The following is a 24,986-nucleotide window of genomic DNA, read 5'->3' as shown; positions in this document are numbered from 1 at the left end:
TTTACAGTAATGTGCATTTTAGTGATTTATTTTTGCAGCAACTTTAAATATTGCATGTAAAGTTATGATATAATTAAAAAATAAACAACACAAATAATGCTTTGTTTTATTTTTGTTTTCATTCTAAGGAAACCCCAAATGGCAAACTAGCAACCACATAAGACTTCTCAGTTTGGGGAATATTTTTGAAGTATTAACTGTTACAATGATACTGACTTAATTATTTCAAATCTAAACTTTATCATTGTATTTTTGCCTCTTATTTGAACAAATGATCGCATCATTATGTCCGTTGCTATCCAAAATTTGTAATAAGGAATGTTGGATGCTTAAAATTGGATAAAGAATGTGTATTATATGCAGTGTAAGCAACGGAGTACTACTCTGCATAAAGAAAGATTAACTTGAGTCACTTGTGGGAAAATGGATGCACACTGAGAACAAAATGTTAAATTAAATAAATCCTAACACAAGCTTAAATATCACATTTCTCTAATAAAAGAAACCCAAAATGAAAGCAAAGAGCAAAATAAAAGATCGGAAATAGAGAGGTCTTTTGCAAAAGGCAAGGGACCAAGCAATGGAGGGAGGCAGGAGGAGGGGAAGAAGTGGGTGACAGAAGCATTGCTACATGTGTCTGTGCACCAGCTCCCCTCAAGGAAGGTCATCGTTAGGTGCTACAATCCTGCAGTACTAAAAAATGAAAAATTAAAATTATTGAAGAAATTTTAAAAAGGAATTTTAAAAACCCAGAAAACATACTGAGCCTCCAGGAACTAGGTACCAGATAGTTTCTTTTCTTAGCCTGGTTTTTAATTTTTCAGTGCCCATGCCCTTTATGAAAAGCAGTCAGCTGGGTTGCCATTTAAAATACAACTTGTGCCTCGCTTTGCACTTCCCTGATTTCATTCTCCTCTCTGCGTCTTTGTATGCTGGACCGGGACATGATCTTCATATTCCCAAACCCTCCTGATATTGTCTCTTCCCTGCATGCTGTTTGGGTCTGGTCATGCTATGCGTTGTCCATTGCATGTAAGACAAACATTCTTATTTCAGTAGTTATCTTATCATTTGGGTTATTTTGACTTTGTTTTGCATTGGTTATTAAATTTTTAATGCTGATGTGATGCTGTTTGTGTGAAATAGTTTATTTTATGAGACTTTAAATAAAAAATTCTGAAACATAAACTGACCTATCAATAGAAACTTTCTAGGTTTCATTTTATAAATGAAGGATTTATAGGATTTTCAATAGTGGCCTGTGTTTTCTCATGAAACATGCTCTATTCAAAATAATATTTTTGTCTACATGACCCTTTCTTTGAAGGATCAGTGTTTTTACCTTTGAAAAAATCTAATACTTTCAGTACGATAGATTCTTCTGACTGTAGTAATAGGCTATTTTAATTTAAAAAGACAAGTGGTATTTTTTAATTTTAAAAGACAAGGAAGATTAATTTTAATTGGCTTTAAGATTCATGAAAACCCATGATAATTAAAAGTTCTGATTACTTAAATGGAGGTACTCCTTGAAGGAAGGCATTGTGCTGTAATTATAAAATAAATACATGCCGTATGTACTAAGTCATTCCATATCCAAATAGTGTGTGCTCAATTTCAGTATGTCTTTAGCTATTGCTACTATCTTGGGAAGTCTGTTTTCCTGAAATGGTGTGGGAAATATTGACGATCTGGACATTTTGGGGCTATTATTAATAAAATTCCAGTGAACCTGGCCCTTATCCACCATAGTTTTGCATTTATTACTGCTATGTAATTGTCAGATTTGGGTAATATTTATTTTGATAAACATTATAACATCTAGTTTCTAACAATTTGCATTTGGAAAATGACATATGTACTGTGATTTTTATTCTAGTGAACTTTGAATTTCTAGTATGACATATTTCATTACTTTAGCAAGTTTTAAAATGCATTTGTTCATTTTTCAATTGGTTCAGTGCATCTTCATTTTCTGATTGAGAAATTAAAGTATATCATATGGGACAAATTTGCTGAGCTAATAGTATCACTTGATACAACTCTAAATAGTTGATCTTGTTCCACAGTGAACTTTATTATTATGTTCATGTTCTAACCAGAAGAAACAGGGGGTATCGAAGTGGGAGCTGATTTTCCCCAGGGCTTACAGATCTATTTAGACATTAATTACAACCTAATTTTTATTCCACTGCTTATCGCTTGATCACAAATTTTATTGTATAGAATACAGAATTTTGAATTAGTTTGAATCATTAAAATATAACATTTCTGAGATTCAAATGTTTGAAACAGGCTTGTTTCTTTCTTTACCTTTTATGTTTTCAGAGGGAAGCACAGGTCTCAAAAAAGTTCGTTTTACTTTTTAAAATACCCAAACATAATTCTAAAAGTATTTTCCTTATGTAATTTCTTTATTGAATCCACAACTTGTATGCTTATATGTTGCCTTTGGTTTATTATCACGTTGTTTTATTTGACTCTTCTGTCACGCTGCTTAAAGAAAAGTTATAAGTGGGTCCTCCCATTCCCACCCCCATAGAACTTGGGACTATAAATGCAGTGTCTAAGACAGCATTTGAATTGAGATTTTGTCAATTGGTGCTTAGTTAATATTTGCTGCACTTAAAGCTCAATTTCTAGCTCTAGCTACCTAGTGTCGTATATATATATATATATATCAATGTATATATATATGTATGTATGTATATGTGTGTGTATATATATGTGTGTACATGTGATGATATCTTTATACAATTAATGTATCCTTGGTAAGTAATTATTACAGAATTAATTTCCTATTTAAATATCAGTTAAATCATTCTGTGCCCAGCATCACTCAATAATGTGATACATACTTATTGCTTTCTTCTGTGCAGAACCCCAAATCTCAGGAACCAGTCACTTTGGACTTCCTGGATGCAGAGCTGGAGAATGATATAAAAGTGGAGGTGAGTGTGTTGAGGGGTAAACAATCCCTGAGGTGGGAGGACTGGATCCTTCCATTCTCTAAGTCTGTCCAGTGGCCTCATCACTTTAGGTGTCTCTCAGTCGTGCACACACAAACACGGCTGTTCTTCATCTTTAAAAATATCCTCACCCAGGCGCAGACTTGTAGTATTTTTCCCGATGAATCACTTCCTTTTATTTATGCAAAGGCTACTGAATTTCTTTTATAATTTGTCACACTGTATTTTAATTTCTACATGATTTGCGCATTTTGCACATTTATTCTCTCATTGTGCAACCACAGAATTTGATTACTTATTCCAAGTACCCTGAGTTGTGGCATAGTTCTGTGGTGTTTTAGGTGGTTAATGAATATCTGTTGTAAAGTGTGTGACATGATAAAAGAGGATGAAGTGTTGAGGAGACGGGCCTCCACTGGGCACCATAAGGAGGTCAATCAGCCTCTCAAAGCCAGTTTCCCCTCAATTTAGATCGAGATAGAAGGAAACGATATATAGGAACAGGTCACATCTTACTGTTTTTGAGCGTCTCATAAGTGGCCACCCAACTTACATAAAAAGTGGTTATCTGCCCTCCATGTTCAGCCCCCAAATATTTTAACTAAATTAGGACATGCGTTCTTCTATTTTAAATTGATTCTTGCCTCACCTCAAGTGTGTTTACTTAGCATCTGTGGTTACTAAAAGCCAAATTTAAGTCACCAATTGAGGAATATACAATGGAAAATAAGGAAAATTCTGAGAAATTCCAGCAGGCTGGAATATTTTGTGATAAATGTGACCCTACTTATTTTTAAGATTTGGGAAATTGTAAGCTATGTTGTATTAAGTCCTAGTAGCTCATTATAATTTCCACTTATTCCATTCTTCTGCTGCTAAATAGGACAAATGAAAACTAAAATGTATAAAGGCTAGTCTTAAAAACATCCCTCTCATGAAACTGATTATTTGAGTGAGGTAGAAATTTGAAGTATTCCATACTGTATGCTAATTCTGTAAATACATGTACATTTCTATTTCTCAGTGATTACTTTTCACTTAAATGTAGCCAGTGTATAAGTTAAATAATTTTTACTAATTATATTCAAAAATCAGTGACTGGTTAAAAAGTTTATTAAGAATGTTTTTAATATTTTAAAAATAATGTAAGATAAATTATAATGAGGCAACTTAAAATAAATTCTTAGGAAACAACTACAAATGATGGTAAAACCAACCCTCTGTTCTTATTCAATGTGTTTAAAGTAAGGAAGGAAAACCTTTGAATAATGATGACATCAGTTATCACACTTTAGAAGGGGAATTTGGCTCCTGGGATAAAGTAATTATTTCATTTTTCTTTAGATTCGAAATAAAATGATAGACGGAGAAAGTGGAGAAAAAACTTTCAGAACTCTAGTAAAATCTCAAGATGAGGTAAGAATTAATTCATGCTTATTCTCATTATAAAAGTATGTGCTAAGGGTAAATGATATTGGTAATTTGTCTTTTCTGTCTGCTAAGCCAGTATTTACTTTAAAAAGAGATATTTTTAGTGAACAATTTTTCTTTTTCTTTCTTTCTTTTTTTTTGTCATCAGGGATCGAACTCAGGACCTTGAGTTTGCGAGCCAGGTGGCAGAACCACTGAGCTAAATCCCCTGCCCAATTTTTCTTTATTTTTAAGCCAGTAAGAAACTTTAAAAATTTTTCACTAAGGTATTTTTGTTTGTTTGTTTGTTTTTTATTTTTTGTTTTTTTGGTACTGGGGACCGAACTCGGGTCCTTGAGCTTACAAGGCAGGTGGCAGAACCACTGAGCTAAATCCCCGGCAAACTTTTGATTTTTTTTGTTTTTTGGTTTTTGGGTTTTTTTCACTAAGGTATTTTTAACTTTTTTATTTTTATAAAACTAATGCTTTAGGTTTCTTGATGAATTATTTCATAAACCACATATTTTTAAAAATTATTCTTGAAAGTTATATCATGTGTGTATTATCATTATAAGAAATTGATTATACAGTGTAATTTTATGCCATATTTTAGACAATAGCAATAATGAAAAATTGAGGTTAATATTTAATAACTGTATGTGTTACATGATATACATTTGTATTCTAATCATTGTGTTTCAAGTACTATTTTGTCTTTGTATTTATTTTTTGTTTATTTTATTCTGGTTTGACTTATCTTCTTTAATGTTTATACACCTTATAATTTTCCCACATTTAAATCTGAAACTGAATCATCTGATAACACAGCCAGCTCCACTAATCACTGGTTTGTATAATAAACTGGGTCCCTGTTTGTAAAGGTTCTTTGGGGAACATGTCTATCGATGACTAGCCACCTGCAGAGTAAAAGCAGACATTCACATATTTAATGTTTACAAGAATGTAAGATTCAGAAGCTTTTGTGCCTGGAAATTTAAGATTTTATAAATGCCATTCCTTATATCCTTCCCTTGAATTACCACCCTATTTCGAGGCATGCTTTTCTTGTGAATTCCTCAGTAGACCCTTCCTAAAAGGGACATAGGATACAAACGTGATGGTCCATTAGCAGGTGGCTTTTCTCACTTTAATATCATTAGAACACAAATTCCATGGTCAGGTTTAATGTTGACCTTATGGGGAAATTTGATTCAGTTCTCAGCAAGTTCGGTTCATGACCAGAATGGTGGAAAGAATTAAGTCTGTGAACCGAGCTACCACTCTACCTATTACCAAAACATAAGAAGAGCTACACATACATTTCAGTCTTTATCAATTATTTTCTAAAATTCAAAACAATTACAATATTGTACTTACACATTATTTGGATGTTTATCTTTTCTAGGTATGGAGTTTGGCAGTTTAAGGTGTAATGCCTTCAAATTACAGTGCTATTTGGCTTAATCTTATTCAGTGTTTCAGTTCTATATGTCAAGGTCAGACATGGTTTGTGAAGTTCATTATTTTTTGTTGCAGGAAATCATGTTCTTTCCCTATCTGTGAGATAGGAAAGGCCAAAGTTAGCACATTTCCCAATGTTAGACCTAATGAGTTGCCTGAAATTTGAAATTTCTCAATCCTGAAATGCTTCCCATAGAGCTCAGTCTCACATCTGACTGTACCGAATACCTTTTTACAAAAGCCTGTCTCAAATTAACCTGTAAACTTTTTTATAGTCAGGTCTTTCAGTAATCAAATTTTTCAGCAAAAAAGTGAATCTGTGGAATACATGAGAAATGATATGTGTCACAAATTTAGTGGATAAATGCAAATTCCCATTTTCTTAATGATATTTTTATGGAGTTACTACTGAAAACAAGTTTAAAACAATTTTAAAAATTCTGCTTAAATGTATGCTAAGTGAATCTTATTTGCCCAAATCTGAAAATAGTTTGTTTTCATTACATATACCCCATCAGTAATCCAGTGTTTATAACAATGTGCTTGAGCTTAAAACTAGAATGTATTTCTACTGTTTCATGTAGGAGTTTACTTAAAATGTTGGGGATAAATGTACTTACAACTATAAAAATTTCCTCAAGAAGCTAGTTTGAGGATATCTTCAAGCTTCGTAGGAAGTTGGAAAATAGATTTAACTAAAAAACCAGGTATTAACCATGTTTGAAATTGTCTATATGGCTGTTTTATTACAAATTAAAAACTGATGATGTGATCATTTCTGCTGCTAATATTGCAAAAGTGATCTCGTATCTGATGCTATTTTGATCATTTTTTATAACTTGTTGAACAATGCTAATTTGCCATATGTTTTGTGACTACCAGAAATATAGAAACATTGGCACTTTAATTCTTTAAGGAATTTTAGTAGTCCAATACCACCTCACCAATCCTCCTCACACTACCCACAGTCATAGGGAGCTTCACGTTCACAAGCAGCCTTGTGTCATTTTTATAAAAATGAATTTGTCATCAGACATTTTTCTTTACCTTGAAATTTTATGTACCTAATATCCTTTTCCTATTTTTTCATCAATAAGTTATGGGAAATCATATCTACTCTAAGGGTTCGACTAAATGAGAAGGGACTAAAGTATGTAGTGGAGTATCTGACACCAGCTTACATACAATAAAGGCCATTGCTGTGGTGGGCATGATGACACTGAAGGCGACTGTGAATGTGATGAGTTGCAGGTGTGCTGTCACTGTGCCCAGGGGAGGAGAACATGAGCGTGTTTTTACTATTGTTTGGGAGCCTCATATGAAGGATTCTAGGTCCATGATGTAATTTAACTCCATACTTCCTTTCCATAGTGGAGTTAGGTATTTTCCTAACTTCAGGGACACTGAGTCATTACCCCTTAGGATGCCTTAGTAGTACTTTAGTCATAACAGTGCTAACCTAGTCGTATATTTGCATCTAGGCACACTGACTGCATTCACTTCCTGACATGCTTAATTACTCTTAAATGTACTTGATGAAAATATCTGAGCCTTGTCTAATATTTCATAGTCCTATTTCATTATTAAAATGTGTTTCTCAGGAAATGTTCTCAAAGTTTTAAGGGTACTACTTTAAAATAAGTACTATCGATTTGGAATACTATCAGTTAATGTTTTACACTCATGTGTCACTAAATTTCATTATTTGGGTATATATTCTGTCCTAAAGTTTGCTATGCACACTCATAACAAAATAAATAAATGTAGGATGGAATATATCAGACATTTGAGGAGAAAGGTACTGTACTGTTCACCACATTAGTAAGTAGCTGCTAGTGCTCTTGATGTAAATTCACAGAGAAATGAGGGGATAATGAATCTGTCAAACTTTCTTCTAGAGATACATTGACAAAGGCAACAGGACCTACACGTGGACCCCAGTCAATGGGACAGACTACAGGTAACCAACCAGCCATACTTACATGCACGTTAAGGTCTAGGAGCCATGTCTCCAGTGGTGAACGTTACCTGCTTAGTCTTAGGCAATTTTCAATAGAAAAACAACTCTCTCCGACATAAAAATATATTGCAGTTATGGAGTCTGATTTTCAGAATGAAAAAGATGGGAAGTCTATCAGTATAGAATTTGGAAATGAAAATATGATATATAACAGCATACACTAGTCCTGAACCTAGGCGAAATCCCCATAACTATAATTTACAGTTAAAACTTCCGCTGACTTCCTATTTTAAGCTGTCATTTAGTTTACATTATTGTCTTTATGTTGTGAATTAGCCTAACAGCAAAGCTTCTTTCTTCTGGTGGCATCTGTTAGTAAACTGTTAGCTGATGTCTGGGAGATGCCCGCCCAGCAAGCCCGGGGAAACTGGCCAGCCCACTGCCAGTGAGGTCCTGGAAGTCACCCTGTGTCTTCACATTCGCTGAGCATTTCCTTTGTGCTCTTGCTTCACTCTCCTCCGAGCTCAGGGCTTTCACTGTGGTCCTCTTCCTGTGTCTTTGTAACACTGAAGCTTATGTGACTGTGGTCTTCTTGTTAGACACCCTCTCTCTTCGTCTCAGACACTTCTGTCTTGGAATCGCATGTCCCCAGACTTCACGGCCCCTGTTCCCCCTCATGAATGGTCACCCCTCTCTCAGTTCCAGAAGTCTGGCTCATTGTCACTCTCTCCTGCATGCACATAGATCAGTGTCCCTCTACTTATTTATGACATACCCATGCTGCTGGGAAATAAAACAAAAAATTATTTCTTAAAATAAATTTTGAAAGATTAAAATCAAAAGCTCAAAAAATGTTATTAGATTCCACTAGCATAAAGTAAGTTTGTCAAATTATTGTAAAAATCTCTTAAGTGCCTACTCTCAATTTCTGCATTTTTCATGGTGGCCTGGAGGGGGCGCTACGAATAGTTTCCAAATGGGCACGGTCCATGGGCCACACTTAAGTATTGACATAGCTGACTTTCCATATCTACCTCCTGTTTTTTGATGACCTTTTCTCTGCCGATCTTGTTATCCCAGTATCTTAGCCACCTCCTCCTAAGTCATGGTCTGTAACTCTCCCAGTGTAATCTGAGCCGTCTTTATATTCTCAATTGGAGATTCTTCATCCACCTCTCAGGTTACCGCATATTAGCTTTCCCTGGCCTCTCACCCCGCCTGACAGCAACAATCCTTTGACTCACATGAGATATGAAAGTTGCCAGCCCGTCTATGTTCCCATTCCTCTCCCTCTTCATTCCACGTGCCTGTCTTTGCTCAGCACGACTCACCTGGGCAAGTCTCTCCTGCCTTCAGAAAACCACACTGAGCAAAATGCTAAACCCCGTTAAGTTCAAATGGTTAGCAGCACCACACTGAAAGCAACCAAAGAAGAACACTGGTTAACTCAAATATCACTTAAAATTCCAGAACTCAGCCTCAAGTGTGCCCTGGTGCTGCCTAGGCATCTCAGTCCTGCAGTGAAGTCAAGATCTCACAATTTTTTTTTTTTTGGTACCGAGGATCAAACTCGGGCCCTTGCACTTGCAAAGCAGGTGGTGGAACCACTGAGCTAAATCTCCAGCCCAGGATTAGATTTTGCAGATTTTGCACAGATTTTGCACACCTGCACGGAGTTCTATCCCTTCCCTTGGTGATGCCTGCTTCCATTTCAGAGAGAAGTGGTCAGAGAGAACTGCTACACCAACACATACATAACTCGTACCTGGACCTCTGCCTTCTGTCTCTTTCTGCTCTTCACACGTAGAAAGGAGGATCCTGGCCCTGCAATGACACTGTTTCTTCCTCCTCACCCCTGGAGTCATTTCCTCTTGGTCAGTGAAAGCCAAAGTCTGCCACAGCCATCAATGGCTCACACCTGCTGTCAGCTCAGCTGTCTGTGTTCGTCGCTCAGATCCTCCTTGCTCACTGGATGAGCATCTCCTTGTTGCTCTGCAGCCACCAGTGCCCTTCCACCTGGAGACTTTCCTCCCCTCTCTCTAGCAGGCTCTCAGAGGTCAGAGTGTGGCCTGCTTGACTTATTTCTCAACCCTGAGCTTATAAGACAGTGTCGCTTAGCAGGCACTCTACAAATGTATAAACAATTGATGAATTTCAACTTGCAGCCTTTTTAAAGAAATGTACAATCCTTTGCATCCTGTAGAGTCATGTCCTGTAATAATGCCCACATTTTCTATTGCACTACTCAAGTATGGTGGTCTCTGAATAGTATTTCTACACTCTTATACCTACCCTAATCCATAGGCTGTGGTGGCCCGTTTCTTTTCCTACTCTTTCCTTTCTATTTCCATTTCTTCCCCAGAACATACACGGGACCTTTGAAGAGCCCCTAGAGTGCTAGCATAGCCCCAGAGCTGCAGTGCTATTGCTTCAGGAGCCTGCCTCCCTGGGTTCCCGAGAAGTAAAGCAGGAGAGAAGGAGGGGGGCACGAGTATTGGTGTCTTTCTGTACCATGCGCTGTCCTTGCTCACATTTTCTGTTTGTGTTTTGTTTTGTTTTTGTTTTTCAATACTGGGAATTGAACCCAAGATCTCTCCACTGACCTGCATCCCCAACCCTTTTGTTTGTTTTTCACTAAGACCGGGTCTTGCTAAGTTCGGCAGTTTCCCAGGTTGGACCCAAACTTGTGGTCCTCTGGTCTCAGTCTCCCAGAGCGCTGGCTTTCCAATGCACCAGGCATTTTCTCAGTTCTTGACATATTGTAAGACTTCTTGAGAAACATCATAACGACTGATTCAATTATTTTACTTATTTCCATCCACTGACTCTTATCTTCATGCTTCCAGCATTTTACCTAAGATGTACACAGTCTTTGTGTATGTGCACAGGTCGCTTGTTTCCAAAGTGTGAAGAGAGGACATCTGGGAGCCCTCTCTCCCAAGAGACAATTTCATCATAAACACGAGATGCTGGGAGCCCTTGCCCAGATGAACAAATTCTAATCGAAATGCAGCCTTCTTTTGACCTTGCTAGGGCATCAGCGATGAGGGCTGAGTCCACTGCAGTTCTGAGCCCACTGGTGGGAACTGTCGTGTGCTACTGGAATGTGCAGCTGTCTCACACATGGCCTCTGCTGGCAGCCTCTCCCCTTCACACACCCGGAAATAAGTCACATGTGGGTGGGTGACTGTTCTTTGCTCAAATACAGCATCAGTCTCCATTCCTGGAGCATTCCTCATGGACTTCTGGGTGGATAAGCACATCACATGTCCCCCCTGGCCTTTCTGCCTGTCATTTCTGCTGCATCCATGACACAGCATCTCACCAGCGCCCTCATTTCTGCATGGTTTTCTCAGGCATTCTCTTCCCAACTTCGAACTTAGGGGTCAGATTAAATCTCCTTCCACCATTAAAAACTTCCCTGAATCTCTGGACCAATGCATTCACAAATAACGATTTAGAGCAAAGTGTTGCTTCTAAGTTGAAGAAAATAAAATATGTTTTGATTTAAGGAACGCGATACCAAATTGTAACCTTGATCCAGTTTAGTACCATATTTTGAAATAGAGTAATTATTTTAATAGAATTTTTTCTCTTTTAAATGAAGAGTTTACTTTGATGGAATAAATGACTGAGCTTAGAGGTTTGTTACAGCATGTTTAACTCAGTTAATCATGGTTCTATGAGTCACATAAACATTGCATGAGCTCTGCCATCCGTCTGATGGTCACTCGCTTTATTAAGATTTAATCTGTAAGAGGAAATACAGCACTCTTAGTCTGCTGGTTTTATTCAGCCAGAAACAGCAAACACTGCATGTGATAGCACTGTCAACTCTGGGTATTGCTAGAGAACTTACGTGTCAATATATAGAAGACATAACTGAGTTGGACATCATCACACCTGTCATTTCCTGTAGAATGGATCACAGCTATGAAGAGCAGCATTAGTCCTGCAGGCCCACAGAACTCACATTTGCTTGGCCACCTTAAGACCTCTGTGGTGGTCCTCCCGGGTTGTCGCACTATTTTTGTGCACTGTCTGAGATGTAGCAGTCACGTGACATAATGTTATTGGTTATAATTAGGGTTTCTCTTAGCAATAAATGCTGATGTAGCAATAAAAATGCCCTAATTTCCCAGAGAGGAATTTTTAGGAGCCCATCTTCAAATGCTCAGTAATTCTGCCCCACATTTTATAAATGGCAAGTGAATCCTGAAAGGTCATCTCATTTTCATACGGACTGTGCTGCTCATTTTAACTTTAATCTCTGCCTCCACTTGAAGCCACCTATAAAATGAGTATAGAAATTTTCATTGAGTCTACATTACATTTTATTTCCCTGACCTTTCTGTATTGGTAAAGTCTATGAATTTGTGATGCCAAAGGATTTGGGACTCAGAGGTAACATGCAACCACTCATTTTGCCATCTTTACTGCATAAACTCCAGCAACTAAACTCTTGATGCCCCTTCTCCATATAGTGAACTTTTAACATTTATATTCAGGAGAAGCAAAGTCTGAAATTTCATATTTTGTCTTATTCTACATTGTCCATAAATAACATGTGATGAGATTATAGTTTGGATTTCAATCCCCAAGCTGAGGGTAACCTGAGACCCAGGTGATTGAATGAATCTGTAAATGCCCCTGCACCCCACACAATGCCTGGGACCCTAGAAGCACACAGACCTCTGTACCACTAACATTTGGAGTAAATGTGGAAAGTGTAATTTGGATAACTTAATCGGTCATCTTATCAAGGACTTTGTTTAGAAAGTAGTTTATTGGTTAAGAGAGTTGGTTTGATGCTTTTTGCACCTGTAGCTCACAAGTCTCCTTCAGTATTGAGAGCATCTAAGGGCACGAGTGTGCATGTAAGGCAGCGTGAGTGCTATTGGGGAATGCGTAATCCGAGTCTGTTAACAGTTGTAAAACACCAGCACACTTTTAGATACATCGCATTAATCATGATTTCAAAATGAGTAAGGTTACCTCCACGATACCTTTCTATTTTGAGCCTTCACAAAATGAAGTGTGATGAAGTGCTTGTTTGACATTCTTTGTGTCCAAAGTGCTTGGAATTTGGCCCAAGACTTGTGCTGAGATGTCTCTGGTTGGGACATCTTTGGAGACTGGCATGGCTCCATGATCTCAAGGGGCAGTCTCTGTAGTGCCCAAAAGCCACTGCATGGACCTGTGAGTGGGCACTCTCCAACTGACCCAAGGCTCACAGTTTTAAAATAGTAGGCATTTCACACGACTTTGTGCACTGTGCAATAGTAATAGTCATGATTCTCCCATTGGTGATTTTTAATTGTGTCTGTAGAATACAAAGTATTCTAGTACCATACAATACATTCGTGAGACAATATCCAAGTGGTCTGTTTATTTTTGAAAAACATGAGGGATATTTTTAACATTTTAAAATTCAAAGTATTTTAATATAATTTTCTGGCAAGGTAGAAGGGACCTCATGACCCTCCTTCCTCAACTAACTCATGGGCATGTTTGGTAGCTAATTTTCCACCTGCCTCTTGATTTCCTGCCATACAGAGAGCTGGGTCACTTGCGGGGAAGGGAGAGAGTAATTAAGTAATCTTTTTGCTGAATGCATTTTCTTGTCAAAGTAATATGTCTTTCCCCCCATGAGGAAGATCTTTGGATTTTCCCATGAACCTGATGTGTCCTTTTTTTTAAGTTACGTTTCACTTTTGTTTGTTTGTGTTTATGCTTCTCTTGTTTCTATTGCAGTTTGGCCTTGGTATTACCAACCTACAGTTTTTACTATATAAAAGCCAAAATAGAGGAGACAATAACTCAGGCCAGATGTAAGTACTGTGAAAGCAACTTCAGGGTCTATTTGTTACAATCTCCTAGCCTCCGATGTTGAAATACGTCTAGATTTTGGAATATGCAAGCCATTTTAGTAGGTTTTAGTGAGTGCGACCACCAAATCTACAGCAATGATTCTAACCCATTCCAAACATGCAAGGAACAAGAAATATTCTACTTGGATAGAATATGAGCAGGTGCTGCAGTCTCAGCAGCCCCCCCGCCCCCCCGCCTTGCTATGTGCGCCTGGAATCATTGCAGTGGCGTGTCCTCCGTGGCTGTCGCTGAAGGGTCCTCTGGCTGCCTGAAATGTTCCACATGCTATCTACATGCTCTCCTCTCATGGCCCTGTGCTAGTAAAGCTTTTCCTTTTCTTATCTTTCCTTTCACTTTGCTTTGTTTTTGCACTTGGCCAGAATAATATTGTGCTTGGCATTTAACTCTTTCCATAGTCCAAATTAATGTCTCAGTAACTCCAATGGATTAGTTTTTTTTTTCTTTAAGCATCATTTGGAATGTGGAATAACTCTTAACACTATGCATATTTCAAGTCCTTGTTAATCTTTATTTTTGGGGGGGGGTCGCTAGATTTAGTAAAGTAAAATGACCATCATATCCTTTCCACACTGTTTAATCATTAATAACAAAGAACAAATAAAAGCTATATATCAATATGTAATTATTTTTAATATATGTTAATACAATTATGTATCACATGTAATTTTAAGGAAACTATAATTTCCTGCACCTCTCTGTCAGTTCTCTTCTGCTCTCTGCAGGCCTTTTTGTAGGATATCGTGGTGTCTAATAACTTTATATTTGCACTTGCATTAATAGATATGATGGTCTTTTAACCAAACACAGTATTGCATGAGCTAGCTCTTCACTTAATAAACAAAGGGATGAGTAGTGAGGCTTTGATGATTGGTAAGTGCTTCTGTTAATGGGCTGCCAGCGTTTGTATTGCACCTGCATTAACCACTTTGCACAGGCCCTTGAGATAACACAGTACAGAAAGGGTAATCCAGAAAAAGGACATACTTTCCAGCCTTCAGAATTCTGTGTTTTTCCGGACTGCAGCAGTACATAAGTGAACCTTTGATCTATGCACAATATTTTTATTCAAGAAAGCATTGAATAAAATATTGTTTGTGACCCCTTTTGCTTTACCCTCTTTTTTTTTTGTTTCCCTGCTTTCTCTTTCTGATGGATTTTCACAGCAAAAAAGGGAAAAATGAAGGGCAAGTATTTTCTTGTTGCTCAATTTCTTTCTATGTAGTACACTCGACATCTCCAGGTATTTCCATTCCTACTGGATATTATCCTCTGTGCTTCTCATTTGCTAGATTTCCTCCATGGTCACTCAAGCCTTAGCCTCAAGTACTGGGGGAGGAAGATACATTGCACATTGCAACCTGTTTCACATGCAAGCTTTCTTTTGTTAGATATAAAGCCATGTCTGTTTTATCCTTCCACCTACTAATTCATACATAATATGATGAATGTTATTAATTCATTAAGTGCATTCATGAGTATATTCAAATTATTTTATCATAATATTACTAGGCATTCCTATTGATATTCTAAATAAAATACTTGATGTAACAAAGTTTCTTTTTAAAGCTTTTTGGGTATAGTTTGCCTTAGCAAATAGGAAGAATAGAGAGAGCATTTTTTCTGGTATATCTGTTGTAATAATATAATGAAGTTACTTCATATGATTTATTATATTCGAAAGCATTGAGGATATTCCTAGTTTCTGGCTTGACTCAACTTTAGGATGTAAGTAGTCCCATTTTTCTTAGTAGGTAGTCTTTCTAATGCCTTTTATAGTCATCAGATCTTGGAACATTGCGCTCTGTGTTGTGTATCTAATCCTGTATCGTTATCTTTGCAGATTCAGAAACCCTGAAACCAGATAACTTTGAGGAATCTGGCTACACATTCATAGCCCCAAGGTTGGTTTCGTCTTGTTTGTCTTTTTTATAATTCATATGGTTGGGGAAGTCTTTCAACAGAAGTTCTGAATCAGGCTTGACCACCCTATTTTGATTCAGTGCCTAATTATGGAACCAAGAGGAACAATGACTTTAAAACTTTACATTATCCTGTTCTTTTATTCATTTCTTCGTCAAATACTTAGCAGTTGTGCTGTGCTAAGCGCTGTGCTAACTTCAGAACACAGTGTTGAGCAAGGCAGACGCAGCCTTGCTCTGTGGAACTTTTAGTACCTCCAATAGTAATGAAGAATTGTGTTTTTGCACTTGTGGGCATATATATAATATTCCACTTACAGAGCTCACATGCATGCACACCCATAGTTATACACAGATATGTGCAAACACAAATGCATACTTATACACATGTACGCAGTGTTTTAGCTTCATGATTGATTTTTGTTTATACTCTAACATAGCTTTCTGGGGAAAGTTATTTTCATGAGTGATACTGCCTCCTATAATTTTTCATAGTCATATAATTTTTCTCCTCCTACTCTATCTATCTCTCGTGTAATTTTCTGCCCCTATCCCTAATATACATCTTTTATCCCAGCTCTAATTTCTTGTAATTATTTGAAACTATTCAGTAACCCAAGAGTTCTTTTTCTTTCCTCAGCTTTTGAGCCCCTAGTACCCAGCAGATACTTATAGTATTCAAATAAATATATTTCATATAAATCTAGGCTAAATTAATTAAGAAAATAGATGCAGAATATTTATATTACTTTTCACGTTTATACTTTCCAAAGAAATTACTCTGAGACTGAAGATAGGGTTCATGAGAGTCATTCAAAGTTACGCTGTTATATTGGCCTAAGCAAATTTCTGAATCCTAGTACTGCATAGAAACAAGAAGTCTGTGTAGCACTTTGAGAAGATGCAGCTGACAAAGCGAAAGCTCTGTTCTATGCAAGGCTCTTCCTTTCCCCATGGACAAAACAGAGCACTGCGCTCTGGGGAACCATCCTCCTAGCGCTGGAGGGCACCTGCTCTGGCTTTCTGTCCCCTGCGGCTGCCCTTCCCAGGCCTTCTGTGAGCTGCCTTTGCTCTTCTGAGCACTCCCCTGAGCAAGCCTGCCTGGATGTCTTCTCTTCACGCCATGAGCCACCCATCTGCATGCTGCCTACATGTTGGAAGGGCAGTCGGTGCCCAACAGGGTGCCGGACACTGGGAAGAGGCCCAGGGCCCGCTGCCTTTTCACACAGAGCCCCCAGGTGTCTCCTTGCAGACTCTTCACTGCGCAGCTCAGTGTTAGACATCCGCAGACACCTAGGGACATCTCCTCAGTGTGCCTCAGATGTAGCATCTTTGATGTGCCTTCTCTTTGGAAGCTCTGTTTGTTGCGTCAGGGAATCAGACAGCAGTGTTATGCTCCCCTGCTTTGTCCCAGCCCCAGCCGCCCCCTGGGGCACCTAAACTGCGGGGCCCCTGGTTGTGTCCCCACTTCCCCAGTCCCTCCTGACTCCACTTCCTGATCCCGGTCCGCCTCTGCGCTGTACCTGCGCAGCAGTGGTCATCTGTGAAGTCCCTGTTCCTGATGCGCTGCCCCGGCCGGCTGTCCGCAGGATGATTTGCACTTTACACCCGTCTCGGGATCTCTGGGCTGGCAGGCTGGGGCCGCCTGTCTTCACGAAGTTCACAGGAGCACAGCAGCTCGTGCTGTGCTGCCGGCCATGGGCTGCGCAGGGCTGGGCAGGCAGTGTGGAGCAGGGGTCACAGATTGGCCTTAGGGTGACAGTGCCTTCGCCTCTGCGCTAGGTTTCACACACTGAACAGCTCTGCGTACCGACTGCCCCTCTGTTGTTGTCTTTGCCCCCTTTCTTCTGTCTGTGCACACCCTGCAGTGCTCCAACCCCAAATTCCAGTTCCTCAGACTGGGAACTCCAGGGCTCCCTGGAGTGTGAACCCCGCCTCCTGCCTCGGGGAGCCCGCAGTGCCGGCTCTGCAGTACTGTCCTCCATGCACGGCAGGGCACATCGGGACTGCCCTTCAGTCCCAAGCTCCAGCCCATGCTGGAGAACTACTGAATAAATACTGAGTGACCAGAGGACCTGTAAGTCTATGAAGAATATTTTTAAAAATCATATGATTGGATCTCTACCATTTAATGAAAATATAATTTCTACTCAAAAGCATCCTGAAAAAAAATAAAACGGGAAGAATGAGACTGCCAGATTCCATCTGACTCCAGTAGAGCCACGCCCACTAGTGGGCTGTGTGTTTCGAGACTGGGTGTTCTTCCCTGGGAGCCCCCAGCGCATGCTTGTCAGCGTCCTCAAACGATGCCATTGTTTATTGATTTAGCAGTGACACCTGCGATCTTACTAGTACTTTTCAGACATCAGTACCTTTTTTTTCCTTAATTTTATTGGTACGTTTTAGATATACAGTGTGTTTACATTTATCACTGGGTGCTTGTACCTGTACACAATGTATCTTGGTTCTTATTTTTTCCCCATTCCCTGCCCTCCCTTCACCCCCTCCACCCTTCCCTATTTACAAAGACCTTGTTTCCATTTTTTCCATTTCTCATCATTTTTCCTTTCCCTTCTTTCCTTTCCCTCCTTCTCTCACTTCCCCTTCCCCTTTGGATCTTTTCTTCCTATTTCACATTATCGATTATTCATTCCAATCATTGGTACATTTTAGGTGTACAATATAATGACATTCATCATTGGAAATTTGCTCCTTTACATAATCTCTCTTGGTTCTTATTTTTCACCCTTGCCCAGCCCTCCCTTCAACACCTGCACCCCTCCCTATTTACAAAGACTTTGTTTCCATTTTTCCATTTTCTCATATTAATTCCATTCCCTTCTATCCTTTCCCCTACCCCTCCCACTTCCCCTTCCCCTTTGCCCCTTTTCTTCCTATTTCACGTTATCTATTATACCTTTTAGTCCTTATTTACACTTTCAGTTTCTCACACTAGAGAAACTATTCCATATTTACACATGTGTGTCCTATTTATTTCACTTAAGAGTATCGCCTCAATGTGCATCCATTTAGCTATAAATGTCTATAATTTTTCATTCTTTAGGGCTGAGTAGTATGCCATCTTATAAAAAAACCCCACATCTTCTTTATCCAGTCTCCAGTTGATGGGCATCTGGGATGCTTCCAAGTTTTAGCTATTACAAACTGTGCTGCTATGAACATGGGCACACATGTATCGCTGTGGTATGATTCTTTTAATTCTTTGGGGAAGATACCCAGCAGGGGAATAACTGGGTCAAATGGGACTTCCAGTCCTAGTTCTCTGAGGTATCTCCATACTGATTTCCACAGTGGTTGCACCAGTCTGCACTCCCACCAGCAGTGGAGCAGGGTTCCTCTTTCCCCACAGCCCTGCCAGCATTTGTTATTTGTTGATTTCTTGATAGCAGCCATTCTTTCTGGGGTGAGGTGGAATCTCAGCGTTGTTTTCATTTGCATCTCTTGAATGACCAGTGATGTTGAACATTTTTTCATATGTTTATTTGCTATTTCTACTTCTTTGTGTGAGAAATGTCTGTTCATTTCAGATGCCCATTTTTGGATTGGGTCTTTAAACTTGGGAGGTCTGATCTTTTTAAGTTCTTTACAGATTCGAGATAGTAGACCTTTTTCTGAGGAAAAGCAGGTGAAGATTTTTTCTCACATTGTGGATTGTCTCTTCACACTGCTGGTGGTTTCTCTTGCTGTGCAGAAGCTTTTTATTAAGAAGAGACCCCATTTGTTGATGGTTTGCACTAGTTCAGGGGCAACTGAGGTTTTGTTCATAAAATCTTTTCCTACCCCAATGTCTTCAAGAGTTCTACCTAACTTCTCTTCCAGCCGGTTCAGCATTTATATTTTAATATTTAGATGTTTAATCCATTTTGATTTTAGTTTAGTACATGGCAAGAGATACAGGTCTACTTTTAATGTTTGGCAAGTTGAAACCCAATTTTTCCAGCACCATTTATTAAAGAGGCTATCTTCCCTCCAGTGAGGTTGTTTGGCTCCTTTATCGAAGATGAGATGGCTGAGTGGGTCTGGCGTTGTTTCTGCATCTTCTAATCTGTTCCACTGGTCCTCAGGTCTGTTTCTTTGCCAGGACCATGCTGTTTTTATCACAGTAGCTTTGTAGTATAGTTTCAAGTTGGGGATTGTGATACCCCATGCCATGTCTCTGTTACCTAGAATTGCTTTTGCTATTCTGGGTCTCTTCTTGTTCCAAGAATGTTCCAAATGAATTTTTGGATTGTTTTTTCAGTCTGTAAAGTGTACTACTGCGATTTCAATTGGGATGCATTGAATCTATTATAGCAGTTTTGGAAGTATGGCCATTTTCACTATATTGATCCTTCCTACCCAGGAGCAGGGGACATCTTTCCATTTTCTGATATCATCTTCAATCCCTCTTTTCAGAGTGCTCTAATTTTCAGAGAAGAAGTCTTTGATTTCTTTTGTTAGGTTGATTCCTAGGTATTTCAGGTTTTGGGTGCTATTGTGAAAGCAATTGTTGCCCTATTTCTGTCTTAGTCTGTTTTTCGTGTAGAGGAAAGCTATTGATTTTTGTGTGTTGACCTTGTATCCAGCTACTCTACTGAATTTGGTTATTAAGTCTAGAAGACTTTTGGTGGATTTCTTGGGGTCTTCTATATACAGTATCATGTCATCTGCAAATATTGGCAATTTGACTTCTTCATTTCCTATCTTTATTCCTTTTATTTCTTTCTCCTGTCTAATTGCCATGGCTAATGTTTCTAAAACTATATTGAACAAGAGTGGTGATAGTGGACATGCTTGTTTTGTTTCTGATTTTAGTGTGAAGGATTTCAGTTTTTGACCATTTAGTATGATGCTGGTTGTTGGTTTTCATAGATGGCTTTTATCAGATTGAGGTAGAGACCATCTATTCCAATTTTTATAGGGTTTTTATCATATAAATGCGTGTTGGATTTTGTGAAATGCTTTTTTGCATCTATGGAGATAATCATATGGTTTTTGTCCTTGGCTCTATTGATACAGTGTATTACATTGATTGATTTGCTTATGTTGAACCAGCCCTGTATCCCTGGGATGAATCCCACTTGGTCAGGATGTATGATCTTCTTGATGATCTTTTGCATTCTATGTGACAGTATCTTATTAAGGATTTTTGCATCTATGTTCATTAGTGAGATTGACCTATAGTTCTCTTTTTTGGTTGGGTCTTTCTCTGCTTTGGGGATCAAGGTGATGCTGGCTTCCAGGAATGAATTTGGGAGTATTGCTTCCCTTTCAATTTCATTGAAGAGTTTAACCTGTAGTGGCAGTAGTTCCTCTCTAAATGTCTTGTAAAATTCAGCAGTGAAGCCATCAGGACCTGGGCTTTTCTTAGTTGGTAAGTTTTTAATTACGTTTTCAATTTCATTGGTTGATATTTGGTTGTTTAGAATTTTTAGATCTTTGTTCAACTTTGGTAATTCCTATGTATCTAGGAATCTGTCCATTTCTTCTGTTTTCCATCTTATTGGCATATAGGTTCTGGAAGTAGGTATTGATCTTCTGAATTTCTGCTGAGTCTGTTGTAATTTCATCCTTTTCATTCCTAATTTCATGGATTTGGGCCCTTTCCTTCCCTTTTCTGATAAGATTGGCTAAAGGTTTGTTGATTTTGTTTATTCTTTGGAAGAACCAACTCTTGGCTTCATTGATTTTTTTTGTGCCATTCTCTTAGTCTCTATTGAATTGATTTCTGCTCTGATCTTTATAATTTCCTCCCTTGTATGAGCCTTGGGTTTGTCCTGCTCTTCTTTTTCTAGAAACTTGAGGTTCAGCATCAGGTTGTTTAATTGGGCTTGCTCTGTTTTCCTAATATGAGTATTCACTGCTATGAATTTCCCTCATAAGACTGCTTTCACTGTGTCCCATAGATTCCGATATGTTATATTGTCATTGTCATTCAATTGAAGGAACTGTCTGATTTCTTCTTTAATTTCCTCTGTGACCCATTGGTTATTCAGAAGTGTGTTGTTCAATTTCCACGTGTTTATGAAATTTTTGTGGTTTCTTTTGCTATGGATCTCCAATTTCATTGCACTATGGTCTGATAATATACAGGGGATAACTTCAATTCATTTGCACTTACTTAAACATGTTCTATAAGAGAGTGTCTGGTCTATTTTGCAGAACGACCCATGTGCAGCTGAAAAGAATGTGTATTCTGATTTTTGGGGGTGGAACGCTCTGTAAACATCTGTTAAGTTCACTTGTTCAAGACGTCAATTGAGTTCTTGTATTTCATTACTTATTTTTTCTCTAGTTGATCTATCTATTTGTGACACTGGGGTATTGAGGTCCCGCACTACAATTGTATTAGTGCATATATGACTTTTCATGTCCATTAGTATTTGTTTTATATAGTTGGGCACACTAGTGTTTGGTGCACAGATATTTATGATTGCCATGTCTTCCTGTTGGATTGTTCCCTTTACAAGGATGTAGTGTCCTTCTTCATCTCTCTTAATCAGTGTTGGTTTGAAATCCACTTGATCTGCAAAGAGGATAGCTACTCCTGCTTTTCTTCCAGTTCCTGTTGCATGGAGTATTGTTTTCCACCCTTTAACTTTCAGTCTATGAGTTTCATTTTGAAATAGATGTGTTTCTTGTATGCAGCATATTGTTGGATTTTGCTTCTTGACCCATTCTGCCAGTCTATTTCTTTTGTTTGTTGAATTGAGACCATTAACATTGATGGTTATAACTGAAACGTATTGACTTATCATTGTCATGATATTTTCTTTTTGTTGGATTCTCCCCTTTACATTTAATTTCTTATCGTGCCCAATGGGTTCATTCTCCTGTGCTTTCTGGGGTTGTGATCCTCATTGTCTGTTCCTAGAATTTTGTCTAAAATTTTTTGGAGTGCTGGTTTGGTATTCATGAAATTTCTAAGGTGCTCTTTGTCATGAAAGTATCTTATTTCTCCATCAATTTTGAAAGATAGTTTTGCAGGGTTCATCAATCTGGGTTAGAGGTTGTTTTCCTTTAGGGCTTGCAATACATCACTCCCAGCTCTTTTTGCCTTGAGTGTTTGCTTGAGAAATCTGCTGTGATTTTGATGGGTTTTCCTTTGTATGTGATTTGCATCTTTTCTCTAATTGCTTGTAGAACTTCATTCTTCTGTTGCATTTCTGGAATCTTAATAATTATATGCCTATGTGTGAATTTTTTTTTTGATCAAGGCTATTTGAAGTCCTATATGCCTCACTTATCTGTATGTCAAGTTCTTTTCCCCTGCTTGGGAAGTATTCTGTCATTACTTCTGTTAACAGTCTTTTATGTCATCTACACTCTCTCCTGTTTCTTCTTTGACTCCAATCAGTCTTATGTTATTCTTCTTTGTATTGTCTAGCAGCTGTTGGCTGGATTTCTTGTGGTCCCTTGGAATTTTCAAGCAATTTTTCTTTTCCTGGTCACTAATTGCAATCTTATCTTCTATATCTGAAATTCTCTCTTCACATTGGCTCATTCTGCTGTATAGACTTTCAGTGGTTTTTGATCTCCTGGAAATCTGTTTGCATCTGTTTTATGGATTGCATTTGTTTCCTGTGTTGGATTCCATAATGTTCCTTAGCTCTTCTCTAGTTTTATTAATCATGTCTTTCACTACAAGCACAATCTCTGCTGTTATCTGAGAAATTATTTCTGATTTCATTTTTTCCAGATCCTCTTTTGTTGCCAGTTCAGGGAGTCCAGGTGGTTGAGTATCAGAGTGTTCCATCTCGTTTACCTTTAGGGTTGCTGTAGGTGATCTGGAAGTTTGGTTTTGAGATTTGTTTATGTGTCTTCTCATTTCAATGAGGGGGTCAGTGCTGTTGGCATCCATGTGGCTCACCTCCTCTGAGCTGAGAGCAGTGGAATGGTGGCCCAGAAGGCCCTACCTCTGGGCTGGGATTGCTGGAATGGCAGCCCGGAAGCCCCTTCCTCTGGGGTGGGAGTGGTGGAATGGCAGCCCGGAAAGCCCTACCTCTGGGCTGGGAGCACTGGAAAGGTGGCCCAGAAGCCCCTTCCTCTGGGCTAGGAGCACTGGAATCAGACATCAGTACCTTTGAGCAACTTTAAGTTAACTTGGTTATTTTAAAGTGATAAAACTACTGAAATCAGTTTAAACTAGAAAAAAATTCTCCTTTAGAATCCAAATATTAATATTAGCTAGAAAACGGAGTTTCCCTCAAGAAAATGAACATAGCAAAATGTAAGAGACTGAAATTCACCATAGGGTAAAATGACATTTTCTCCAAAATCTCATATCTGTGTTCTTGTCAGGAATGCTGTTTCACTGCTATCTCCCAGCTGATAAATACCAGTATAGCTTTCCCAGCTTTACCATATGAGTAGGTAGAAAAGGTGGTACAAGTCCAGGAATAGACAGGATAGAGACAATAAATGTCCCTCCCAATTCCAACTCATGGGCAACAGGCTTTGTTTACTCCCCTAGGGATTAGCATATGATGGTTTCTGCAGTCTAGGTCATATTTGATGTCTGTGTAGCTGCTGAAAAACTAGAACTCACCTGTGCTCCTGTGAGGGAGAAACATCTGAGATGGGAGATAAGGTAGGGTGTGGGAATGTTTGCCTCAGCATGTGTTAAGCCCTTCACTTACACTATGGCACTTACTGTTTAGAACAATGCCATGGTAAATTGGAATTATTATCCCATTTCACAGATTAGGAAACAGTTTTAAAGATGTGGAATAAGATGAGATTGGAAGCATCTCCCTGCTGCTTTTAAGGTCTGAGCATGCGCATGGAATATGTAAGCCCTAAAGAATCTCCAAAGAACACCGGGTACATCTGAGTAGAATGTTTTTGTAGGGAGCTTTCCTGGAAAAGTGAGTGAGGGCTGTGTATTCAGAGCAGTAGAAAATAAAGTGACAAATGAGGATAAAGAGAAAACTGAGAAAAAATAGATGTGTGGTGCAGGACTGCAATCCTGTAGTTTTCTGTCACTGTCATTCATGAGAAACAGGGTCTGTTTCTCAGATCTTTATTGTTGTGGCTATTACTCAGATTCTCCCTATGGGTCTTTATTTGCAAAATAATATCTATCTTATAAATTTCTTATTAACTTTATACAAGACAATGCATGCAAATATTTATCATAGTTCTTAGTAAATAAGCTCTAATTGAGTATGTTATCATTCCTGACAGCTTAGGCAGGAGGCAATAGTTGTATGTAGAGTTGGGGGGTTTTTTTGGTACCAGGAATCAAACTCAGGTCCTTGAGCTTGCACAAAAGGTGGTGAAACCTCTGAGCTAAATCCCTGGCCCTGTATGTAGAGTATTATTAATAAAGGGCGTTTAAAAATTACTTATTTTAAAATAAAGAGCTTACAGATT

At 38.5% G+C, this 24,986-nt stretch overlaps 1 protein-coding gene across 8 annotated transcripts in view; it reads left to right on the top strand.

The window, feature by feature from the left end:
- Positions 1–24,986, top strand: part of Cacna2d1 (calcium voltage-gated channel auxiliary subunit alpha2delta 1) — a 428,021-nt gene that overhangs the window by 374,536 nt on the left and 28,499 nt on the right. For 5 of the 8 annotated variants that reach the window (XM_013070350.3, XM_013070349.3, XM_087206742.1 and 2 more), the window contains 6 exons: positions 2,880–2,951; positions 4,314–4,385; positions 7,739–7,800; positions 13,555–13,631; positions 14,856–14,876; positions 15,533–15,593. In XM_013070350.3, coding sequence (XP_012925804.1) covers positions 2,880–2,951; positions 4,314–4,385; positions 7,739–7,800; positions 13,555–13,631; positions 14,856–14,876; positions 15,533–15,593 — 365 coding nt within the window. The remainder of the gene's footprint in view (positions 1–2,879; positions 2,952–4,313; positions 4,386–7,738; positions 7,801–13,554; positions 13,632–14,855; positions 14,877–15,532; positions 15,594–24,986) is intronic. The other 3 variants (XM_013070351.3, XM_004839765.3, XM_087206741.1) reach the window with 1 other exon arrangement.

This window comes from Heterocephalus glaber, unplaced genomic scaffold, assembly GCF_053883595.1.
Source record: "Heterocephalus glaber isolate CG9 unplaced genomic scaffold, H.glaber_assembly_v1.0 deba00000678, whole genome shotgun sequence".
In the NCBI taxonomy this organism is placed as follows: Eukaryota; Metazoa; Chordata; class Mammalia; order Rodentia; family Bathyergidae; genus Heterocephalus; species Heterocephalus glaber.
This window is presented reverse-complemented; position numbering and strand designations above follow the sequence as displayed.